Source organism: Erithacus rubecula, assembly GCF_903797595.1.
Source record: "Erithacus rubecula genome assembly, chromosome: Z".
Classification (NCBI taxonomy): Eukaryota; Metazoa; Chordata; class Aves; order Passeriformes; family Muscicapidae; genus Erithacus; species Erithacus rubecula.
In genome coordinates this window covers 7918980-7938203 of record NC_136661.1, presented here as the reverse complement: position 1 = coordinate 7938203, position 19224 = coordinate 7918980, and the positions used below count along the sequence as shown (strand labels likewise).

Sequence of the window (19224 nt, the reverse complement as noted above, 5' to 3'; positions counted from 1 at the left end):
AAACTACAAAGACTCTCAGCAGAAAGGCATGACAATAGTTTTAATGGCTTGTAATATAATTTCCTAGGGTCTGTTTAGGTCAAATAATTTAAAAACCAGAGAAACCAGGACCATAAAAACATAAACATCATAAAATCAGGACAAACTTTAATAGAAGCCACAATTCAAGACACTTGAATAAAAATTTATATCTGCTAAAAGTACATGGTAACTTTTGAGCACATCATGAATTTAGAAGCACTGGAGGCTCAGTTTGAACTGCAGTTCTTGATAACTAAGGAATCTCAGTATAGACAAGTTCCAGAAGGAACTGGCAATTTGGACTAGGAAGTCAAATATGCCTGCATAGGCTACAACCTTCTAAAGTCTTCTGCATGCTACTGGCTACAATAGATATTTGCATCTCAGTTGTGCAAATCCTGTGGGTCACCAAAAACGAGCAGGAAAATCTATTTTTTTCATTTCCTTTTTTTTTTTTTTTTTTTTTTTTTGATGATGTATAGCCAGTGGAGATTTCACATAGAAAACACAAAAAGGATATGATATCTTCCACTATTCTGGAAAAGGAACCCTCCCTATATATGCACTGCTCTCAACACAGACTTAATTCCATCCTGTGTTCACTGTGACACTATTGTCTCTAGTTATGTACAGCAAGCACAAGATAAACTCAGGGTGGATTATCTTATCCAGACCAAGCTAATCTTAAGTAGGAAATGCAGTATCTATCACAGCAAAGGAAACACCATCCCAAAAATAAATGGAAAGTCTTGCCAGCTGAACTTTAGAAACAATGTTGTTGGAGATAATATGACAGCTGCAAAACTTCGCTAATCCATCACTACAGCCATACCTGTCTTTTGGTCACAGTGCCATCCACAGGATCTATGTACTCAAAGCTGTCTGTTCTTTCCACACTGTAGATATTGTTACCCACAGCAAACTGCTGATGGCTGAATGATTTGTCAGTGATCAAAGCTTCCAGGTCTCTCATTATGAAATACGCTGTCCTGGGTTCCAGTGCTTCATAATCAAACCTTGCACATACATTAAAAAAAAAATAAGTAGAAGCAGAAAGTAAGTCCCCAGAGCTCACAAGACAGTTCTGCTTTCAGAGAAGTCTATGTACTCACAATTAGCAATTTACTGCTTACTTCAAAAATCAGGAGTACTGAAGTACTAATTGCAAATGAAACCAGCACATACATGCAAGTCCTGTGCCATCTAACTGTTACATGTGTGCAACCACAGTTCTGCACTGGCCACCTGATTATAAATCAACAAGCATTTATAAAATGCAATTTCTAAAGAAGTGTAAAAATACCACCAATATACAAAAATACCACCAAAACTTAATGACACAATGAGTGCAGTGCTTAACAAACAAGTGGAATAGAGAAAACTCTGCTACAAGTTTTGAGGAACAGCTGTGTGCAAAAGCACTTACAAACTGCAAACTCCTCTGAATTAAGTCTGGATTAAGAGAGAGGCAGAAGCAAAGATGAAAATGACAGCCAGAAGTCATCACATTGAGACCTTAATAAAAATATGTTTGTGTCTTTGGAGGAGTTATCCTGAATTGGAAGCAAGCATAGGTTTCAGTTCTCACTAAAACTGTCACATGTAGGCACTTAGAGAAAAAAACGCAGGAGCAAATCTTGCTGGGATTATGTTTCTTTCTCAACATCATGTAACAAGCTGTACCTATATATTGCACAAGTAAATAATTAAAATCTTTCTGCCATTCAATATTTAAAAATTCAATTACTCATGCTAGCAGTGACATACACATGTAGCTAGCTCCTTTTTCTGACACTTAGTCCTCTGGAAAAGCCTGTCTAAAAAATGGTGATAATCTGTGGCAGGTTTTCATTCTGTAGGCACAGCGAATGCACACCTAAATGCAGGTGAGCACATCTAAACAAGCAATGGTTGTAGTAGAATTCTCCTATCAGCTGCATAAGTGTTGCCTTTTCCTCATTTTTCTTACCTGCAGTAGTAGTGTCGGCCAAATTTCGCCCAGTGATCCCTGACAATCTCCTCCACACTCTGCTTTCGAGCTGCCAGGATTGAAAGCCAAACTAGCACAGCCCACAGTCCATCTTTCTCTCGGAGGTGGTCAGACCCTAAAGAGACAGAGATTAAGCACATTACTTGGTATCACTGCAAATCAGTAAACAAGGTACGGAGGCTGGGCAAATGCCTCATTTAACTGTGTATGTCACATAATGGTAATCAACAGTACTACCCACAGCACCTCTGATATATTCTAGACAGAAAACCAGAACTAATGTTTAAAATGGGATCCAGTTATGCATGACAAAGCCCCTACTTGTTAAGTTAAATAAAAATATGTATGACTACTTGAAAAGGAACTGTAGCAGCATGAAAACACTTGTAGTCATTATTCCTGCTCACTGATATACAGTGTTTTCACACCTCTGCTGTTGTTTCCCAGAACTGGGCTAGATATGGGAACCCCAGCCATGAGCCAGAATGTTCTCCTTAATGAGAGTCAAATTCAACAGCATCTCCTTATCTCTGCAGATGTCCATCCGGAGATGTCAAGCTGAAGAGAAAAAACTTCCCCGTTCCATAAATATTGCAAATTTCCAGAACGTTCATGACCTCCAGTCAGGACAACATTGAAGACATGGATGCTTGAAAAGTTGTTCTGGAGAGAAAAAGCAAACCAAGCAAACCAGAGAGTGGGACTGTTCCCTTGTTTGTATTTCTTCATACCTCTCAGTGGTAAAGACATATGGATGCTCCAATCTAGACCCCTTCATAGGTTTGTATTTATGAAGAGGGAAATTGTTCCAACAATGAAGACTAGGAACAGTTTTGGAATACCCCACATGATTTAACATGTAGTCTCAGATCTAAGTAAAATCCAAGGTCCTTAACACTCAGTAGATGCTGATGGGAATTACATAAGCTAACAGACTCAAGAAGCTCGAAGGGATATCAAACATGTAGCCATCAGTTTGGCATAATAATACTAAATCTGGTTAAAGTTTTTTGGTTGCAGCCTTATGGTTCTCTGTCTGGTCACACATTATTGAAACCAAAGCAAGTGCAGTAATTCAGAAGTTTTGTTTACTCCATGAAGTACCTACTGGTTATGGAGTCAACCAAATGAATTATCTATCTTCAGAAGATACTTAACAAAATCCCTCAGAGAGGAATCTAAAAACTCCTAAGCTGAAAACCTATTTTCTGAAATATTCTCCTTCCTCAAACACAAAAATCCTGTTGCAGCAAGACTGCATAGCACGGCTTGGCTTTACATAACAGCCTGCAAGGTCCACACAGTCAGTCAGTCATCTGTCAGAACAGCTGTGTTTTGCTACTGGCAGAGGACAGCTCCCATAACGTAAACTGATGCACTGAAGCTGTTAATCCTGTGAAAAACTGTCAACATATTAAAGGCATATAAGGAAAATAACAAGATGTGCAGAGAGAGACCATGATTCCTAGGGTCAATCACTGCTGTTACCTTGAACTTGCAGTCCCACTTCTTGGGAAGGAGCAACAATCAGGGTAGCAGTCTCTGCTCAATGATTTACTAAGAGCCCATTGTCCTGGGTCAGCCACAGGTCTGCCCGCTCCTTGTGCTTCTTGTGTTACATTCAACCTCAACACCCTTTAACATTAATCTTAACATTAAGTTAACTACCACAAGGTTAAATAAATGCAAATTACTATTCAGCGTAATATTGGATTGTATAGGAATGATTACAGAACACCTGTTGATGAGGATAACGATTTGCATAAAGATTATGTTTATATTTGTTAGGTATTACAGAAAACAAGAACACTGTAGATGGACTTAAGAGCTGAGACAGTAACATGCCTTCACATTTGCAAAGCAGCTGTCATGATAGTAAGAATATTTCTTTTTGTTACTCGCTATCGACCTTGATCTGTAATCTGTGACTCTCTGCAACAAAAGCAGTGTCCTGTTACAACAGCCAGAGTTTAGGACTGGTGCTTGAGAAGCTCCTGCATGGGAAGTCACAGCTCACTCTATTCCCTGCTCCAGTACTGTGAAAGCATGGAGTGCCAACCAGCCAGAAGAAAAAGGACAGGGTTATTTATGAACTCTCAAAGCTTTGCAAATAGCTTCAGATAAGAAAGGAAAACAAATGCCCCTCTACAGAAAGTCAGTCCTTCAGACACTTAGGCATAGAATGACAGAATTATTTGGGCTGGAAAGGACCTTCAAGGTCATCTCTCATCTTTTCTGCCCCCTCGTTGCAGTAATATGCCAGATCAGCTCAAGGATATCTTCTACAGGAACACCATCAATATGTCCTATGTAGAATAAAATCAGCTTACTTGTAGGCAAAGCAGACAGCAGAGTCACAGTCATTGTTACCAAAGCCAAGAGTCTGTTCCCAGACAGTGGTGCTGGCTTCTGTCCCTGCCACCAAAAGAGAAATCTAGAATAGAGCATTCACTTCCCCCTGAGCAGATATTGTTTCTCCAGTAACAGCAGGGGAATTCATCATATCACCACAGGGTCTGGGGATGCACAGGGGCCTGGGAACAGCAGGGCACGAGCAGCCAGGGCTGTCCAGTCCCAGCTCCAGGCATCAGGCACTCCCTGGGAATGGGGACAGGGCAATGCCAGACCATGGGAGCAGGGGCAGGGCTGTGGGGAGCTGGACACTGGCCCTGCTGCAGCACTGCTGGGGCACGGCTGACAGCCCTGGTGCTGCTCCTGGGCAGAGTGGGAGCCCCAGCGGGCCAGGCAGGGCTGGGAACAGCAGGCTCACCCCAACCATGGCTGCTCCTTTCCTTCTTAACCCGCATGCCTTGCTGTGCCTCTCCTTTCAGACACTCATCCTTGCACAGAAAAAATTCCATTCTGCCTAAAATGTCATCTCTGTTGCTGATTATCACCAGCCACCTAAATGGCTTAAGTGTCTCAACAGACAGCACAAAGTGGAGACATGGAAGTGAGCTTAACCCCTCAGCAATCTGCTCCAATATGAATGACCATTCATTCTCCTGCTTCATAACACTCTGCAGATTGCAGGCTAGCAAATCATACAGTGAAGAGCACTGCAGTCATTCAGCAAAATTGTCTATATCATGACAATGGAACACAGGCTAAGCTGAACATTAAAGATATGTGTTCTAATTTAGCAAACACTTTAAACACATTTCACTGAACCAAAATGTTCTACTGAAACATGGACAGAAGCATTTCTGAAGAGCTCTTTTGCTGCATTCTGAACTTTATTCTGGTACAGCTTAAATGCATAAATCTATATAAAGAGGGTTGAATGTATTATTCTTCATATATATTTTGAGATTTGAGATTTTCTCGGTCCTTGCATGTGTCTCAGAGGACATAAATTGTTACTCCTCAGGAAAGAGAAATCAATGGAGAAGGTAATCTGGAGACAAAAGTCAGGATATTTAGAAGCAACTCAACTGTTTCAGAATCAAAAATCACCAATTAAAAATATTAGCATGATATGACTACAAGGACAATAATCCTGTGTGCCCAGAAAGTGTTTCAGTTTGTTAGTCTTAATGGAAGCGAGACTGAGCACATCCATCAGCGTGGTTACTGTATGCACATATGCTGCTGTCTTTACTGCCCTTCCTTCTTGAAAACTGCAATCTATTAATGCAATTTTGTTACTCTGATTTTCACCTACCATTCGTAGGTGTCTTTGCTTGCTCTGCCTTAACTTAGTCCTACTTCCCAGCTCACATTGCAGAAACTCTAGAGAGGGAGTTTACTCTGCTGCCTCAGTTCAGCTAACACCATTCTTTGCTCCATAGATCAAATAAATTTGCAGAGGCAGACTTGTCCTGTGCAAAGGGAAGAAAGAAAAGGTGCCTTGCAGCTCGGGGCTCTGAATAACCCTCAGAATGATTCTCAGTGTTACTTTTAATTGAAACATCCCAGAATTAATGAATTCCTGATTCTATTCAATGAGCTGAAGCAGGTATACACAACAGACCAAAGGTGTCTACAAATATTTTTTCTGATTAACTATTTATATTCAATTTGCCAATGGTAAGGGAAATTACAACAACTGTGTTTCAACAACTTATTTTTAAGTTAATTCCTTATGTTTCCATGTAACAGTAGAGAATTTTATTTTTACTACAGTAAATTACTATATCCAGACTCAGACTAAACAACCTGGGCAAAATTATCAGAGCATGTTCCCATCCATAGAGAAGTACTCAGCATACAGTCTTAAATTGAAGAAAAATCTTCAAAGACAGTAGCTTACAAACAAAGTAAAATAATGCAAATATGTTCATCTTATGATTTTTCTACTATCTGAAAGCTTTCTAACTTTGTATCTAAAATAGCTAATTCTGATAGGGAAGGCAAGCCTTGTGGGTCATATGCATGAATAAAAGGTAATTGCTTTTCCCTAATTTAGTAATCCTAGTCTATCATACTGTATTCTGTAAATGTGATTTTAAAACAAGAAAATCACAGGAGTCCACAAACTCACAACAAATCATTTTGTTTGCGCATACTTGAGTCTTACAGATTCATCATCCAGCAGTCTGAAACTTAGTAACATTTTAGGCAAATAGAGATTTAGGTGCATTCTGATCTGATGATTTTTTCAAGTTAGTAACATTAGTTTAGATTTGTGTCACTGTAACAGACACCACCAGACAACTCCTTTGTGTCTTTTATTCATATTAGCAACCGCATATTTTTATATTTTCCACTAGTTGTTCTTCCACATAAACTTTCAGAAGAAGGGGTTTGATGTTAATAGAATCTGGAAATTTGGAGATGAAGCAAACAAATCTAAGGAAGTTGTAGCAATTACTGAAGTAGCTTAAACTGCAGAGAGATAAATCAGCCCCACAGTTCTTCTAATCCTGATTAATAGCTTGCTGATGATATTTAGAAACTAATTGCTGCTGCCGAGGCCCTCCTTTGAACTGTGTGCTGGGCATTAGTCATAGAACCAGAAAGATACTAACCTCATCTGACAAGCTCCCCACACTGCTACAAAAATGGAAGAAGTTTTTAAAGCATTGGTTTAGCTCCAAGATCAGCTGCCAGAAAACAAGTTTGGGAAATACAGCTGTACGGGATGTTTTCAACATCTTTTCTCCTTTTATAGCAGAAAGTTTGCTTTTATTTACTTGCCAGACCAAAGTCCCTTATGTTATAAAACCAAGGCTCTATATTACTTGGAAATTTCAACTGGGCTTGATTACCTGGGTACACAAGCAATTGATTTCCAATGCAGTGTGATGACCAAAGGTGGATTTTTAAAACTCCTTTCTCTTACAGAGAGCAGTAAATTTCCCACTCTGATCACAATATCATACACTTTTATAAATATTCCATGCTGAAAGCTAAAGAAGTGCCAAATTTCAGTTCCCTAAATAGATATGATTGTGCAAAAGCTGTACAATTGATTCAAATGTCCAATCCTGGCAGAAACATGTGAGGGTCACACAGCTTAAGACATTACTAAAGGACTCGCAATAAGGTAAATATTTACTGCTAAAAACAGCTCACATTGCTGAAGTACTGGTTATCTACAAACCAGAACATGTTTCACAAATAAACCTTCTGGCATATGAGAACACTTTTCAGACATCTGCATCGAATTGAAAGATGATAAGGAAATTGAGGCAGTGGGAAAACAAACTTTAGACACCATAGTCATTACATAATTTGCCCCAAAAGTACCACAGGAATCACAGAATGGGTTGAGTTGGAAGCGACCACAACAGGGCATCTGGATCAATCTCTTTGTTCAAGAAAGCTTATTCCACAGCACATGACATAGGATTGTGTCCAAACAGTTCTTGAATATTCCAGTGAAGGAGACTCCTCAACATCTTTAAGAAATCTCCTTCTGTCACATTACTTTTTTACACAGCAACTACACATGGACTGAGGAATTCAAACCCTGTGCTCAAGTTCTCTGGATGCCCATGGGATTGAGTCTCGAGCATTCAGATTTGCCTTTAGATGGAATTGGATAAAACCGGAGGTCAAGAGGCTTCCTGCACTGAAGTGCAGCAGGTACAACAAAGTTAATCTGATCAGAACATACCGGGATGCTGAAAATTTGCTGTAGACCAGCTCTCCATGCTGGCCAACAATATGTTGTTTAAGTACTCATTCACAAGAGTCAGGATTTATCAGGAATCTGAAGAATTAATGATAGGATAGAAGAACCAGATTAATGTAAGGAACACAGAGTGGGAAGGAATGTAGAGAATAGTCTGAGGTCAGGTTCAAAAAATTTGGAAGAGAAGCTATAGTACAGAAGGCAATTGTTTTAAGGCCTCACAGAAAGATACAAGCAAAGAAAAAAGTCAATGGCAAATTAAGAGAGAAGTAAGGGTAATTTTTTTGCCTATCAAGTACAGTCAAATCCTAGAGGCACTTCCTTGACCTCCATGATTGTTTCTCTTCCAAATTCAACCACTATCAGATACTCAGGATAATAAAATCAGACCTAGAGAGACCACATTGTTACAGTAGATCAAAACACTTTATTTTCATTTCTATATGACTGATCTCCAGGGCTACAATCCAGCAGTAATTGGGATAGTCTGTTTAGCAAGACCTGAACATGCTTTTGCAATGTGAAAGGGAAATCTGATGTTTGTCTTTTTTTATAACTGCATCATAAAATTGAAATGGCTTCTACTAAGAACAACCAATGATTCCTCTCTTCTCCCTCAGACAGAAAGCATCTGAAAGAGTCCTACTCAACAGCATCGGAGGAAGATGGTCTAGGATAATAACTTCCTAAGCAAAGAAGATCTGTAGCAGTGGTGTGTCACAGCACATGGCACAGAGAGGTCACTCCTGTTTGTCTTATGCATCTCTACATATAAGCCTGCATGCAGCAGGAGGTGCTGCATTCTGTGGGCTAGGGTATCTAGATATACTTCAACATACGGGAACTCACCATCAAAACTCTTACAAGCTCTTTCCAGTTAAAATTCACATTTAACTTTCTTCAACATGATGATGAAGCCAGAAGTTTCTGTCAAACAGTTTTTGTGCTGCTGATATCATGTCTTTAGACGCACACAAATTTCATGAAAGTATCTGGTTTTGCACGAGCAAGAGCAACTTCAGTATTTAGAGGAAAGAGGTACACAACTGGACCAGTGAAAAAGTATTCAGAAGCAGTGAGAGCTGAAAACTCCTCAGTTCATACCTCTCATGGGTTAATGGAGCTGCAGTTCAACACACATCACAACAAAGAGCAGTACATTCTGAAAAGTACAAGATCTTCCTGCCCTTCTTCCCCCAAATTACATCTCTCCCAATGACCTCATAGAACACGATGTAGAGGAAGTTTCTATTCAAAAGATACAGTCAAGGCAACACAAACCTCTGAACTCAGAGCAAATAGTGAAGGCAAAATTTGCTAATCATGGGACACTGGTTCCCACTGACAACAAAAAGAAATTAACACTCATTATAAATTTAAACTCTCTTCCTTTTTATATATAAGTCCCAAAGAAACAGAACATATTTTTCATTTTTGCATCATAGTACATTCAAATCCATACAGCAAAGAAGATAATATATGAAGTGCCATGTCTATGGCTGCTTAAAGGTATCATTAATTTCAAAAAAGCAGCATTCTGCTCCCTAACTGACCCCAATCAATAAACTTAATACTTGACATAAGTCAATTAAAGCAAAATGAAATTTTTCATCAAGTTCCACTGCATGATAAGTAATTTTCTACAAAGAGCTCCAGCCCAAGTATTACACATTCCATAAAACTCACATCAAAATCTAGAATTAACTATTAGCCAGGCAAATTATTAAGTTAATTATGGTGTTTTTTCAAAAAGACTTGTAATGTAGCCCTGGTAATAAACAAAAAGGAAGAATTTCTGTAGCAAAATCCAGGAAATAAAAAAATAAACACTCCAAATTTTTTTCTGTTATTCTCATAAACTAAAACCACATTGTGTACATCTACAGAGTACACAGTTCAATTATTTCCCCTATTGCTTACTATCAATACTAAATTTTTGATGGCTCAAATTTGTCTTTCATTCTGCATTCTGTTGTTTGATTGGTTCTTGGGACTGGTAAAGGACAAATAACTAGGGAAAACACAAGTGCTGACATCTAACTGAATTTCTTCTAATGATGATTTTATCTGATGCTTGAGCAATTGTGATGTTCCAAAAAGGAGAGCCTGCAACAGTTTTGGATGTACCATCAGATATACCAATCCTCATACTCTGTACACCTAATCACATTAGGAAAAAAACATGTGGCTTCCATATTGGCAAAACGCCTCCAAATGCTGTTGCTGTCTATGAAGAGATTTGTAGTGGAACCAGTGAGGTTTTTTTGCATAATGTTCAAGTCAGAAGAGAGTGCCAGGCACCTCCAGAAGCTGTCTGGATAGTAGTAAAATTTCTTGCCACTGAATAGCCATTTCCCACATTTTTCATGCCTCGAGGTGCTGGACACCACACTTACAAGATGAACCTCAACATGTGAACAACAAAAAGTTCTTTGTTTCAGCACAAGACAGAGCTAACTTGATGATTCTTCTGGGTTTGACTTGAAGCATCCAGGAAAATTAGAAGTCTGTGGTAATTTTTGATTATGTATTACTTACCAGTGCCAAAACTCTCCTCACCACAAAGAGAACAACGTCCAGAGTCCATGAGATTGGAAAAATATCTCCATCCTGCTGGTGTCTCATACACAGGAACCTTCATTACTTTTGCCACTCTGGAAAACATACAATAAAACATCACATGATTAAGACAGTGCTTTTTTAACATATTTATGATTGTTGAGAAATAGTCTAGGTCTTATTACATCTCCTGCCAGCTGTCTAGAAGGGAAAAGAAAAAACCAAAACCAAGAACAGAGCAACATTACCATTCAAAACTGATCCTTGTCTCAGCACCTAACTTCAACCAAAACCCAAGTATGTTTATACATTAAGTGTATTATTTTGGAAAATGTAGGACTTCAGTTCAATAGACTCTACCAGTATCTTTCTCTTCTTACTGACCAAGAAACAGCTAATCTAAGGATGGACAGTTTTGTAATATTAATATTTTAAAGGAAGTTAAAGTACCATGTTGAAGCACCTTCCTTTATAAAATACAGGTAGGCAAATATCAAAATGCTCAAAAGATACTTTTACTTCTTGCAATTTGTTCAAAGACAAGAAAATACATGAATGCTTCCATTAAATGCTTTCTTTAAAGTGTTTCCCCAGTCTCAGCCTGAATTACAAATTATTTTCCCTGTCCCCTATTACTATTACTACAAGAAACCCTCCCACTATCTGGGTGATGTGCCAGTGTTTACAAGAACCAAAATTAACTGCCTTATAAGCTGGATGTACATTCTTTTTCTCAGCTTGTTAACTGTATTAATATTTCTGTTTTAAACTATAATGAAAAAATCCTTTCTTGAACTAAAAAAGAAGAAAGGGGGAAAAAAAAACAACAAACCAAAAAACCCAAAAAAACAACAAGTATAAAGAACTCTAAATCTCAATATGGGATTTACTCAGAATGGGTATTACCAATCTTCTTTTTAATTTTATTTGCTGGCTTTCATTGTGTGCCCAGGGTTTTCAGAACCAACTGCTCTATAATACTGAAAGTAAGAACTATGCAGTGAAGCAATCTGATCAACTACCAAGCACTTCACAATTGCATCAACTATCATATCTAACAACATTTCTTGAAGCAAGAGAATTTACTCAATTTTAACTCCAGTCAAGCCTAAGCAAAGCAGATCAATCAAAGGTCGATTCAACACACTTAACACAATCTGTCTAAAAGTATCAAGGTGAAAGTAGTCACCCTTCTGATCAACAAAACACTTGTTTTCTGATGGCACATCTCTCTGTCTTAAATTAAGCGCATAAAATAGATAGGAAAAACTGTCAAACTATGCTGGTACTGGCCCCTTCAAAATCTGGTACATAAATATATCTAAATGACAGAATCACAGCCTTGTCAAGGTTGTAAGTGACCTTCAAGGTATCTAGTCCAAACATTAACCTCGCACCACCATAATCACCCCAACTGCCACATCCTCTTGAATACTTCCAGAGAGTTACTCCACCATCTCCACAGGTCATTTATTCCAATATCCAGCCACTGTCAGCAAAAAAAATCTCAATATTGAATCTGAACCTCTCCTTGCACAACTTAAGGCTGATTCCTCTTGTCCTTTCACTTGATACATGGCGGAAGAATTGGACCTGGTTACCATCTCCTTGCAGGCAGCTGTAGAGAGTGACAGGGCCCCCTTGAGCTGCTCCTCAGCTGCTCCAGACCCTGCCCCAGCTTCACCACCCTTCCCTGGACATGCTCCAGCATTTCCCAAGTACAGGGGGACAATCCCTGTCCTGCTCCTGCTGCCCACACTATTGCTGGGACAGGCCAGGATGCCATTGTCCTTCTTGGCCACCTGGGCACTGCTGGCTCATGTTCAGCTGCTCTCAGCAGCACCCCCAGGTCCTTTTCCTGTGGCAGCTTTGCAGCCACTCTGCCCCAGCCTGTGGCACTGCCTGGGGTTGTTGTGACCCAAGGGCAGGACCCAGCACTGGCCTTGTTGAGCCTCAAACCACTGGCCCTGGGCCATGATCCAGCCTGCCCAGATCCCTCTGCAGAGCCTTCCTGCCCTCCAGTACATCAACACTCCTGCCTAGTGGCATTATGTGTGAATTTACTGAGCTAAATTCTATCCCCTCATTCAAATGATTGATGAAGATGTTAAACAGGACCAGCACCAGTACTGAATCCTCTGGGGAACACTACTAGCAACCAGTCACCAACTGGACTAAGTTCCATTCACCAGCCTAAGTGGTGGCACAGCAGTTCAGCCCTTAAGTATTCTCTCTGATATTTTTACACTGTTAGCCTGCACTGTAATGTAGTCTCCAAACCAACCTTTCTTTTATGCATGAATATCCATTCTGTAAGTTCTCTCCTATTCAGCCTAGGTGTTAATTTTTTTTACTTACATACTACATCTACAGTGAGTGATTTTTAACTTAGATAGAGTAAGAATTGCTGATATTTATTTGAAAAGAGCCAAAAATGTACATGAGGAAAAAAGTTATTGACAAAATTTTTAATCCTAAGCTCGGATTTCATACCTCTAGTTTAGAGGTAGGGGTAGGTACATATCTCCTTGTGTTTATACAGCACTACATATATTACTGACCCTCCATAAAGGAGGTTTCACAGTGCCTAGCTGAACAGGTTTCTGTATGGCACTTCAAAAAATCAGGAACATAGAAGAATTTATTCTCAACTTCAGGCTGAAAATAGGACTGTACTGCCAGAAAATGAGAACATAATACACAAAAAGGCAATACCTAACAGGCTGGAAGAGCAAAACCAATTCTCTTAAGGTAGCCTAACAATACAGCTGGAATGTTTGCTTGCAGAAATGTTCCCATTCCTTGGAGAAGGAAATTCTTTCCCGTTTACTTTTCCACATTCCTCTAGCTGGGGAACAAATAGCCTAGGATGGACTTACCCCAACCACCACTAAAGCAGAGGCTGTAGCTGTTTTCAAAGAGTTCTATGCACTAGAACAGCAGTGAAAGTACAAATGTTGCTTCTGATGGCATGTGAGCTCTCTTTGTACAGAGTTTACAGTATGCATAGTTTATAGTAGAAATATAATATAATATAATACATGCTCCATGTAACTTCTTTAATTGCTGTTGTTTCTGGCTCTTAATACTTCTACAGAGTAAGAAGTACACTGAAAATTAAGCAGATGTCTTTTTTACTGACTTTTTTTTTTAAATAAAGAGTCATCACTGGAAGTGTCAATAAATGCAGAATGTGCCTTTATGCAGCCTATGGACATTCATGGTGAAAAATCACCCCAGAAAATATGAGAGGGGGTTCTCATGGGAAGTTGCAAAAATTCTCAAAGCTGCAGATTCTGAGAAATAATATGCTGCATTAGATCAAACACATAATCACACAAAATACAGGAAAACATCCTCACAGGAAGGAAACTAATACGTGATGGTGAAATTACTAGATCTTCAAAGCCAGGGAAAACAGAGAGTAGATGCAGGAAAGGGGAGGGATTTTTAATGCTCCTCCATCTACTTTCTAAACTAAAAATATGATTGGGTATTACTTTAGTAGAGAAAAAAAAATAAACAACTTCTTTTTTCCAATTTATATTTACCAGTCTGATTTTTTTATAGGCAGAATTCCTAAATCAGAGCTTTCAATCACTGCTACAACAAGAATCCAGATTTCTTTTTACAGAAGTTCTAGTTTAGACTGGCAGAACCCCTGTGGACCAAAATTTGGAAATTAGTTTCTGTGTACTGCTGAACTGAACATTTCCAGCACTATTTACTGGAGCACATGGCTTCCTGACAGGCTTGATAGATGCTTGGCAAATAAATGCTTAGGATAAAGGTTCCTGAAACTCTGCAAGAACTGCTCAAGTCACAGTAAGGACTTTTATCTCTAACAAATCACAGATCCATTAGTTACATTTTACAATGTTTTTAGAAATGTAACTTCACAGGACAGTTCAACCAAGACTATGTATGTACACCTTTTTAAGTTTCTCTTCTTTCTGTGTACTTACACTAGAATCCTCCTATTTGGGGAGTTAGAAATGTAAAGTCAAGTAAATATAAAGAATTTTGTTTGTATGAAATCTCTTGATGAGAGAGGATACTACTTCTCTCAAGAAATGAGTCTTGGAACTGGTAATGCAAGTGGTTTATATCTTGCAGAGGCCTCAGACAGCACAGTAAATTTTACATATCCTTAGATATGTATCATGTATCATCAAGATACTGACGCAGCAATTCACCTGTAAGGGCTCTGAGCTTTCATGTTGGAGGTGTTGGCTGTTAAGACCTTGTTTAATGGAAGAAATACACTTCCAGAGAAATTCAAAATAAAAACTGGTTAAAAAATGCCCTAAAAATAGGTTTTTTTCCCTAGTCTTTCTGAAGTAAAGGCATTCTATTTATGTCTAACCACACAATTGATATACCTGTGTTTATATGTTCCACGAGCATGCAGTATGTTGAAAGAAGACAACAAACCTTAGGCATTCTGGTTCTTGTCATCTTGGACATTTAATGGGACTGACTTCAAACACTACTCTTGCTTGCCTTCTTTTAGTGTAAGCATTCACTACATCAAGAAGATTATACAGTAAAGTTTCTTCCGTCTGTGTGTAGCAGTAATTACCCCTTGTTAGACTAGGAAACAGAGTATTTACATTAGGAACCAAACTGAAAGGTAACCTTAGTTATAATCTTAGAACAACCTTAGTTAGTCTGCCCATATTAGAACTAATGTCACTTATGTTCCCAGGTTGCTGAACTACTAATTAAAGAGGGAAAGCTAAATCCAAGAAGAGTGGACTGTACTTTTTGCAATTACACATGTTGTTTAAACCGATACTTTGTGAATTAAAAAAAGAAGCAGGAGCAGATGCTTTTAAATGTGGAGATAACAAAATGAATGAAAATAGGAATATAAATACTTGCACAGTTCAATAACTAAATTTACTCTCCTAATGTTTCAGTTTCACTGTCATTTTTGTTTTGAAGAGCTAGACCCTCGCTACCCATACTGACTGCCCACTTTTTATTCACACATTAGGAAATGTATACAAATGCAACCCTAAAAAGCAGTTTGAGTTATTTCATGTCTAGAAAACAGAATTATTGGAAAGTTTAGTACCAAAAGAGAAATGTGAAGCCAATTCTTGAACCTACAATAGGTCTCACTTAAGCATGAGCTAGCCAGCTCATAAGAAAAGTAACATCCTTCTAAAAAAGATTTGAATTTTTTAAAATTTCCTGACAGAAAATAAATAACTAAATAAATAAAAACATAACAGCTAGTTCTAATATTACTCCTGAAAGACCTAACAGACTTATGTAGAAAACTTTACCAGGCAACTGGACTACTTATTGTACAGCTTTACATCTGAATATCCCAGGTCTTCTTCCTTATACTTCATATCCACCTACATGTAGCCTAACCAGGGAAACAGATGGTACAGGACTCTTGATAAACCAGATAATCTTCCTTGGAATTCTAAAAATATTAGCCTGCTAAACTGCGCAAAAAAGTAACTTTCCCTTTTTAAAAAATATGTTATTTTATTCAAAAGCATTAAAGATTCTTGTGACAACTTTCTTTCACATCTCAATAGAAACAACAGACTATTTTTTACAGATAGGCTAATAAAAAACAGTGATTCTTGGTGGTATCTCCAGACATGATGGTTTTGCACTAGCAAAACACCTCTGACACCAGCTGAATTACCCTGACTTATATTAATGAGCGTCAGAAGGAAGTTTTCTCCAACCAAATCTCTACAATGCCACGAAAACATCCTGATGAATATAAATCATTCAATTACAACAGCCTGCAGCAAGCTGAGTTTCTTGTGCCAGTGAAACTCTTATAACTTCCCAGAATAGATCAGTTGATCAGCCAGAATCATCCTGCCAAAGTTGTGATGCCTGTTCATCACAAAGATAAAGGTCACAACACTGGGGGAAGGGCTTTCTGTGAGAGGTCTCATGAACTCATTAAGACTGGCTAGAGTTTTGTATTGTAGGTGAAATGTTGTCTAGGGTAAACGACAGCATCATTTTCATTCTCGAGTCTGAACCTGAAGGAAGAAATAGGTATAAATGAAAGAAACACCAGAGAAGCAGCTATAGCATGTCCTTGTCTCTCACCTTCCACCAACTGCAGGTATTAGCTGACATGTGAAAGATGCTTATAGGCCCCTGGGTTAGCAGGCTTCAAAACACTGACTGGTGTTCCATGGATACATTTATTTTCAATCCTGCTCCTCTCCTTGGTGCCACCATTGAGGTAAAAAAAGGTGCAGTAATTCAGAGAACAACAAGTCTTACTCTGCAGAATAATAAGCACTGAGAGGCACTAACTACAGGAATTTAAAGAATCTGTGGGACAGACACAGGCAAATGAAGAATAGTGCATTGTAGCATCACGCCAAGAGAGAACAAACCACTGTAATGGCTTCTTCCAGAGCTACTATGGCTATAGAAGGGAAAGGTTTCTCACTAGGTCCTGTAAATCTCTACTTAGCCACTGAAGTAGTCTGTGTTATCTAATCTCCAGCTGATAATAGCCTCATTTGATTTTAGGTCTCAAAACATATTTTATTTCAAAGACAAGACTATTATTTGACTGAAACTAAGAACAACTGTTTTTCTTTCCACTTCTGTAGTTTTGCTTCATGCAAATAATTAAAAATATCGCAATGAGGGACCCACATCTGATTTATCAAGAAGAAAATTTCTCTAGCTGAAAATAAGTCTTCACACAGTCTAACCTTAGCCTATAAATCTTCGTATTTGATATTTTACTGCCCGAGTTGCTTGGATCTTTTTTTCTAACACTCTGGTCACTTCTGAGTCAACACAAGTAGTTTATGTTTGCCATCATCAATTTTGCTATCCCTTTATTAAAGATACTGGGTTGGCTGTTTTCTAACCATATGTTACAGAATTTGTCATAAGTGTACTTGCAACCAGACCCAAAATTTAATGGCTTCATTCTTTTGGAGAACTCTCTACAACATTCTGATTTCTTCTGCAAAAAACACGTATTTTTTAACTTTTTTGACAACATATCATTGCCTGATAACCACTGAGTCCCTATCCCATTTTCACTGCATGGTATTTCCACTTGTTCTCTCTTTGGTCCCTTCATCCCAATGTTGCAGAGCTCTTTGCTATTTCATTTTTCAGCTTCTGAAGTCTAATATATTGTCACCTTTGGTCAGTTCTCTCTTCATTCTTATTTCTCAAGATGCAAGAATCGTGAACCAAATGGCTGTAATTTTTTTTAGTCCCATCTTCACTTTTATCTATGCAACTGCAATTGACTGTGAGAAATTCACAGTAGTAGCAATGACAGAAAGAGCACTGGCACCAGCTATAACATGAAATAGATGTTCTGCTTCTCGATGTTTTCACTCTGCACCATCTTCCCTTAAAAGGCTTCAACTGCATATTATGCAAGGAGCAGAACTGAAACAGTCACCTCCCTTATATGGTCAAGTATTACAGTGTTACTCCTTCCCAGTCTTTAATTTATTAAGCCAAAAGCAGTGGAATGCTAAGCCCTTGCACACAACACAGATAACCACGACACATCACTAAGATAAGATGTAAGCTGTCATATCTGGCAGGGAGGCTGTCAGGACCCTAAGGCAGAGAAAAAATAGGTAGTGGACAAGTTCCCTTACTTTTTGCTTTCTAGTATGCTACATCTCACAGAGAACAATCACAGTAAAAGAAATCAATAAAGAAAAAGCATCTGGAGAGACTTTAACTATGAAGCATCTAAAAAAGATGGGATTTTTTTTTTTTGTTTTCCTTCCTCCCAACCCCTGCAATGGTTTAACTAAAGTGCTGACACAGGTGAAATAAAGGCATGCTGAATGAAGATCCAGTGTTCAGGGGTAGTTTCTGTCTTGAAAACTGGCAACTTCAGTTAGATTTTTTTTTGGCTGACAATAGTCCTGAGTAATGGATTGCTAATAATTGCAGAAATCATCAATAAATTCTAATCACGACTATGTGATTTCTATCAAAGGAGCCTCCTGGCATTCAGGTAACACAACCTGTGCCAATAAACTGTTCCAATATTTTCTCCTGCCTCTCAGTCTCACATTGGCCTTTCTTTGTTTTCTAAATCTTTCAATTGCACAAACTGAAAACTGCCCTAAAAACTACCAGAAAGACAAAGTCATAGAATAACAGTCACAGAATCATAGGATGAGCTTGATTGCAAGTGACCTTGAAGATGATCATAATAAGGATGGAACTAGATGCCATGGGCAAAGATGTCACCCACAAGACCACATTGCTTATAGTCCCATCCAATCCAGACTTGGACACTGCTAGGGATGGGCTGTCTACAACTTCTCCAGGCAACCTGTTTCAGTGCCTCACAGTGAAGAATGTTTCCTAATACCCTAATCTAAATCTCTCATAGCATAGTTTAAAAACATTCCTCCTTGTCCTATGTACTATGTGCACATGTGAAAAGCTGTTCTCCATCTTTTCATAAGCCCTCCTTAGGTACAGAAAGGCTCCCCTGAGGTCTCCTCACAACCTTCTCTTTCTCCACAATGAACAACCACTGGTCTCTCAGCCTGTCCTCACAGGAGAGGAGCTTCAGACT

General features: G+C 38.6%; 1 protein-coding gene across 1 annotated transcript in view; it reads right to left on the bottom strand.

Annotated features, from left to right (window-relative positions):
• The window catches only part of PGM5 (phosphoglucomutase 5), a 67395-nt gene that overhangs the window by 13169 nt on the left and 35002 nt on the right, over window positions 1–19224 (bottom strand). Inside the window, exons 7-9 of the mRNA XM_079330035.1 lie at window positions 10629–10744; window positions 1991–2126; window positions 854–1037 (exon numbers count right to left, since the gene is read on the bottom strand). Coding sequence (XP_079186161.1) covers window positions 854–1037; window positions 1991–2126; window positions 10629–10744 — 436 coding nt within the window. The remainder of the gene's footprint in view (window positions 1–853; window positions 1038–1990; window positions 2127–10628; window positions 10745–19224) is intronic.